At 41.1% G+C, this 7,279-nt stretch overlaps 1 protein-coding gene across 1 annotated transcript; it reads right to left on the bottom strand.

Annotated features, from left to right (window-relative positions):
• Positions 1-1,764: 1,764 nt before the first annotated feature.
• Positions 1,765-2,808, bottom strand: LOC111325342 (uncharacterized protein K02A2.6). Its single transcript, XM_022929148.1, has one exon. It carries the CDS (start codon positions 2,806-2,808, stop codon positions 1,765-1,767), a length of 1,044 nt encoding a protein of 347 aa, XP_022784883.1.
• Between the last annotated feature and the right edge of the window lie 4,471 nt (positions 2,809-7,279).

The raw sequence follows: 7,279 nt of genomic DNA, 5'->3' as shown, positions 1-7,279 counted from the left end.
TTTGACGCTCTACCTCGCCATTTGCCTGTACCCATTGTGGCGTAACCTTGCCTTGTAAGATACCATTATCAACAAGAAAATGCTCAAACTCTTCTGACCGGAATTGTGGTCCGTTGTCGCTCGTTGTGGTTACTGGCAGGCCATGAACAGCGAATATCGTCTCGAGGCGTGAGATAATCTGGGATGCAGTAACTGACATCAAGATCTCCACTTTATAGTACCTAGAATAATAGTCAATGACAACAAGCAGGTACTCTCCTGTTGGCATCGGTCCTAAGAGATCCAAGTATAAGTCCTGGCATTTGCCAAGCGGCAGCTCAGTAGGAATCAAAGGCTCCGGTGGAGTTGCTTGTCCAACTAATTGACATCCATGGCTCGAACTTACATATTGTTCAGCGTCTTTGTCGATACCAGGCCACCACACTTTAGTCCTCAGTCTCAGTTTCGTAGCAACAATTCCAACATGTCCTTCGTGTGCAATAGCTAGTACTTGCTGTCTCAGAGTTTGGGGAATAACAATGCGTGTTCCACGCAAAACGACTTTGCCAATGGCACACAGTTCGTCTTTTACTGGAATATATTTAACACATTCTTTGTTGTTCCAGACACCTTCACGAATGCATCGCCTTACTTCACTCAGTTCAGCATCACGGTAGGAATGTTCTTCTACTTCTCGTGTTGTCATGGCTTTTGGGTGGCTGTCTGGGCTATAAACCGTACATATTCTTCGGCAACGTTCCTCGTTTTCTCCTCGTCCAGACTGTGGTAACAGCTCAGTCGAGACAGGGAATCTGCTATGTTCTCGCTACCAGGCTTGTATTCAATGATGTAATCAAAAACTTGCAACGCAGTAACCAGCGCTCAATGCGGGCAGGGGGTCTCGACTTTTTTGAGTACAAACATTCCTTTATTTAACCTTTATTTAATCACTTTCACCAGAGTGTGGTGAGGGTCGCACAACAGAGCGAGGCTCCAAATTAAGTGCGCCCTATATATCCCACCCCAGGGGAGGACATCCATCACACAGTAATCTCGTGTGTGGGAAATTAACGTCTCCTACCCCAACCCTGCAGGAGACGGGACCTCCATTTATTCGTCCCTATCCGAGAAGACTAGAATATCTAACCATTTCTTGATGTCATAGAAAGGTAGCGAATTCTTCTCAATTATTTTTAAGACCCTGAGTGTTGGTCCGGCCGGGGCTCGAACCCTCGACCTCCCGCACAACAGTCCAGCGCTCTATCCATTGAGCTAACCGGGAGGCGGTTCCAAAGGCTTGTGATCCGTTACAAGGTGAAACTTGATCCCATATAGGTAAGTGTGGAACCGTTCACAAGCCCATACAATCGCCAGCGCCTCACGCTCTGTCTGGCTGTATCTGCGTTCCGCATCCGTTAGACTTCGACTAGCATACATAATGACCCTGAACTCTCCTTACTGCTTCTGAGCAAGAACGGCGCCCAAACCCACAGGACTTGCATCAGTGATAAAACGAGTCTCAGCATCTTTGTCGTAATATCCAAGAACCTCTTCTCGAGTCAGTTCTTTTTTCAGCTTCTGAAATGCTGCTGCTTGCTCTGATCTCCATTGGAATACAACATCCTTCTTTGTCAGTCTTCGCAGTGGCTCTGACAGTGTCGCAAGATTTGGAATAAACCTTCCACTGTAATTTACTAGACCTAAGAATTACCTGACTTCTGAAACCGATACTGGTTCTCTTGCTTCGACTACTGCCTTCACTTTGCCAGCGGCCACACCCACTCCTCAACTTGACAGGACATGGCCCATGAATGTCATCTGACTCATGGAGAATTGGCACTTTTCTAAGTTGAGGGTAAGGCCACATTCACGTACAGGCATCATCACTTTTCGCAGACGTTCATCATGCTGGTCATGTGTTGCACCATGCACTATAATATCATCTGAGACATTGTGTACCCCTTCAATACCTTGCAATGTCTGCTGGATAACCTGCTGGTATTTGTCCGGAGCTGCTGATATCCCAAACATCAATCTTTTATATCGGCACAGACCTTTGTGTGTGAGGAATGTGGTAATCTCACGGGATTCTTTAGATAATTCAATTTGATGGTACCCCCATCTTAAGTCCAGCTTGCTGAACACTTTTTTATTGTTCATGTCTTGAAGTACTTCATCAATGGTTGGAATGGGGTATCGTTCACGTTCTACCGCACAATTTGCTTGTCTCATGTCTACACAAAGTCTCACTTCCCCATTGGGTTTTGCGACTACAACTACAGGGCTGACCGACTGAGATGGACTGTTTACTTTCTCAATGATGTCCATGTTCTCCAGTTCGTCTGATGTCTTCTCGATTTTGTCTCTAAGATTGAATGGTGGTCTGCGCAGAGGCTGAACCACAGGTGCCACATTCTCTTTTATGTGCAACTTAAGCTGGTATCCTTTTAGCTTTCCTACTCCTCTAAAACAATCTTTGAATTCTTCTACAATGTCACTGCTTACAGAGTTTATGGAACTTCCTATCTGAAGCACTCCAAGCTTGATTGCTCTACCTCTCCCCAACAGGGGTTGTTTTGTCCCATCAATCACTACAAACTCTGCCTCACAAACTTTGTCACCCACGACTACTCTTGCTTCGAAACAACCGATAACTTTTAAAGGCACACTACTCCCGTAACCATACAGCTTCTTTTTGCACCTATAGGATTTGCATTCAATCTTCTGGGATTTTAGCTCCTCCCATGTTCCCTTATCAATCACATTAGTGCTTGCCCCAGAGTCAATAAGCATTCGCACAGAAATCCCTCCAACTAACAGATTTATCATCCCACCTGTAGTTCCACTGCCCACAGTGAATGCGTACTAGTCATCGTCGCTCTCAACTCTCAAGTTGTCATCATCAATCGAGTTCACATTCGATCTCCTTTTGTCTGGCACATCTCGTGGAGAAAATATTTTGTTTCTGGTGACAGTTTTGGTTTGGCAAACCTTAGCAAAATGTCCTATCTTGTGACACCTCTGACACTCGGCATTTCTTGCTGGACAACAACTGTCACGACTAAAATGACCATCTCTGTCACAACGATAACATTTGGCTTTCGTTTCTCTTCCTTTGAACTGGAGAGCGGTTTCTCCACGTTCGATACGGTTAACTTGTTGACGATCATCTTCCACACTAGTCATCGTTTTCAACTGAATATCTACTGCCTCAAAAGATCGAGCGATTTCTTGCACCTTTTCCAGAGTTAGATGGGTTCCCTTTAAAAATAGTTTCCACCGCAAGTCGTCTGATCTGCACTTGTCGATGACCTGATCGCGAATCGGCTCGTCTGCGTGATCCCAATTACAATTTTCCGCTTGGTGTCGTAACCGAGTAATAAACTGATCGACTGTCTCTCCTCCCTCCTGTTTGAGATTTCTGAAGACGTGTCTTTCGTATGGCTCTTTTAACCGCGCGCTAAAATGAGTATCAAGTGTGCGTAGGGCTTTCTGATATTCGTCAGCATTGTCTTCACCTACATGTGCCGGCGGTCCTGGATCTTGCAGGGTTTCGAATAATTCTTGCACTTCACTGCCAGCACAGTGTAACAGGAAACCTTTTTTTCGAGCGCTGTTGGTGATACCTCTTGCTAAGAGGTAATATTCAAAAGATTTTTCCACCTTTTCCACCGAGGAGCAACTGAGGTAATCGCGCCTTTACAGTCGAACGGCAAAATTCCTCCAAAATCAACACTTGCCTCTGCCATGTTGATTTATGCGAAGGTACTGAATATCCTCGTCGCCAGTGTTGTATTCTGTCCGTAGCTACGTCTCTGTAATTACATATAAGATAACTAACAACAGACGAATTCAATCGACATGCCTCGCTCTTTGCTCCACGTGTCATTACCTCTTCGGGTCATGTGACCGACACAACAGACACGGCTCGCTAAAATCTCTATAATGAACATGATATTAGTAGCTTGAGAAAACGATAAAATTTGGCCGAAGTTGTTTCAATGAGTATTATCGTAGACAGTAGGACTGACTAGAAAAGAATTGTTTCCCTATAGGCTCCTAAAGGCGTGTTTCACTGTGAGGTCAGTATATTTTGCATTGTAATAAAGCTTGGATATAATACGCGCTCTGACTGGTTGAAATGGCGTAAGTATCAGGGTAGAAAACACTTAGCTGAAGCTGTCACGCAATCTACCGATTTGTACAATGTCCGACCATTTCCCGGACCTCTCTCTTGCTTTTTTTTTTAATTGACCCAAGAGTCTTGCATGACTTGCTTGAAGAATATGAAAACAAGCTTTCACTGAGCCCCAATTGATACAGAAAAATCTGTGAGTAACAACACAAATAACACCGAGATAGAAAGTGAAATTTAGGAACAAGTTGATCAGAAAAAGTTACTCTAATTCTTCAAACCCCGGGATCAATTATGCAACTTCTCAAAATATCAGCACTTGGTCATCAGCAAAGGTCACGCGGATCAAGGAAGTGATCACTTAAGAGTGAATTGCGCTGATCTTTAATGAATTCTAACGAGTTTTGTAACGATGTTTGTCGACCGTTGAGAGTATAAGGAGGGAAAAGGTATTCAGTTACTCAATTAGGAATGAAACGGTTAAAAAGTTCAACCTTTATATGGAACTCCGTCGACCTTCTATAACTTCCCGCTCACTCAAGTAAACTTATCGATTCCCTTCAAGCCATTACCTATCAGTATAATTTTACCCTCGTTACTCGAAACATGTTTGTCATAACGCGACAACTCAAAACAAACAATATTTTGTTGTAAGCCAAACTGACGTTGAATATGTTCTTTGAAGCAGCCTTGCTTCCTTTGTATTTCTCGTTTATAACCGGCACAATGTTTAAAGATACATTTCACGACGTGCAGTGCATGGTATACTTGTAAAACAGTTTAGGTTATGCTCCAAATCTTCCATTTGCACTCGACTTTTTTTTCCATTTCCACTGAATAACTATCAATACCATTCTTTTTAAGATGAATAACGGTAATTTCTTATTTAATCTCGTGGACTTATATCATTTACTTGCCAACAATCTCGAAACGGTCCCTTTTACAGTTGTAGGCTTGGTGGCCAAGCCTTTGAACAGGAGTGAGACTAAGGGTGACCCTGTTGTGATAGAGACCTGTATCTAGTTAGCATGATAACAAAGTAATTTGCATTTGAAAAGCAGAAACATCTTTATCATAACAAGGTCACCCTAAGCCTCAATCCTATTCAAAGGCTTGACCACCAAGCCCACCACTGTAAAAAAGGACTATTATTGTCGATTTTCCGCTTTTTTACCACGTTGTTTGCCTGCTGTCTGACGCTTTGCGTAGGACTTTTGTTTGGAGCAAGCCTTTCAGGAAACGGGAGTACAACACAAATTCTAACAGCTGCATCGATAATAGAAAAAAAAACTTGTTCTATGGAGAGATATTCAGTCTTCACATACTATTTTAGCTAAAATACAAACAGCAGTCGCGCAATCGTATATTGTTTAGAGGCTACTTTCAAAAATAAATACACGCTGTTTTGTTGGAGGGGTGAGAAGGCAATATCCTTAAGCCATATTGACCATACTGCTTCCTGTAATAACTTAGCTTGCATCCCAAAAATAAAAAAAACGGATGACAAGCTGCTGATCACAGCAAGACTGAATGAAAGGGATACTAAAAAAAAGTGCATTAGTTGATTTGAATAATTTTATACCAACTATCCTGCTAAAACGAAATACCCTTAGTAATACTTTTAAAGAGCGTGACTAAGATCGCTGACGATGGTTTTACTCTTCATTTGGAGATGGAATTATTCGCTGCTTTTAACGTAGATTCCTAAAGTTTTGTTCGACGACACCTCGGTATTTGTGGCATGTTAAATTAATTTCATTAATCCAAGATCTTTTAGTGATGTTATATGCGAAATACTCGAGAACTAGGCCTTCTACACTTTTGAACATGTTAAGAGCGTCTATATCAAATAGAAGCTTGGATGGTGTTTAGATAACTTTGGGCATCTGCATTTTTCTTCCTCTCCAGCCCAGAACTGGAAAGTGCTTGAACGGATCAGAAAATCAGACTTCCTCTCGCGTGATTCTTAGCTCCCGTCTGGTATTTTGCGATATCATTTACTAGGAACAAACATCTTGCAGGTGCCAAGATTACGTAATTGTGTTTGTTTATGCTTTTGGTCTTTTTTCAGTCTTATATTCTGTGCTTTTTTTTCTCTCATATGTTAGGATTTTATTTTAACATTTTGTATGTTTTGCTTAATGAATCATTTTGCGAGAGTTCAGGTTAGCTCTGCTTCTGTTTGAGTTGTAGTGTTGTTGCGGCGCGATTCAATCATTATCCTCTCTTACTGATATCGCTTCGCATTTCGTTTTTGCAAAGCCGATAAATGAATTTACCTACTTAACCTTTCCTCATAGGAACTTCATAACAGAACAAAATAAGCATCAAAATTTGGCAATGTTACAGAGTTCATTTAACCAAAGGGGTGTTATTTCAGCTGACAATTATAAAACTTAAGTAAATTTATCTTTTGGGCCGGATGTGTATGCGATATCCTAGGTCATTTCGGTTTTTGTAAATTTAAACAATTTTAGATCAGAACTTCGATGATTTCAGTTGAGTATACCTGTAACTCTCAGAAAGGCCTATCTAAGGATAAATTGCTGTTGTGAATTCCTAAGAAAGTAACAAGTAATGAGAATAAACCGCATACGTGAGCACAAGTCTTGGAAATTTTAATTAAGCTGACAGCCGATTGATCTCAGAAAAAAAATATTCGAACAACGACTCCAGCTTGAGAGGGGTGGGTATGCTTGTTGCAAATTTTAAAATAACCCCTGTAGGAGACAAATCTGGGCACGGCTCAAGCTGTTAATGACTCTAAGAGAGACCATATTCAAACTTAGACAGATGAATCCAACAAAGAACAGTGGCAGTCTATCCTGGATTTAAGATTTAGGATTTCAGAGCCCGCTTCAGAACTCTTTTGGTCGTCACATTCACTTGATGTTATAATAATAATAATTTTTTTAATAATAATAATCTTTATTCACCATAATCACTAAAAGTATTTACAAAAATTATGATGAAATGCTTAAAAATCGAAAACAAATGCGTCAAAATGTCCAGTAAAAATTCCAGAAAAGCTCATGGATACACACTTCTTATAATAATCATAATGATGATCATAATTGAGGTATAAATATTACAAAACAAGTTTAAAAAGTCTTTAACTGAGAGACAGGTTTGGAATCTCTTCGGTATTAACTTAATAATAATAAT

Source organism: Stylophora pistillata, chromosome 4, assembly GCF_964205215.1.
Source record: "Stylophora pistillata chromosome 4, jaStyPist1.2, whole genome shotgun sequence".
Lineage (NCBI taxonomy): Eukaryota > Metazoa > Cnidaria > Anthozoa > Scleractinia > Pocilloporidae > Stylophora > Stylophora pistillata.
Note: the sequence above shows the minus strand (reverse complement) of the source record. Positions and strands in the feature narration are given on the sequence as shown.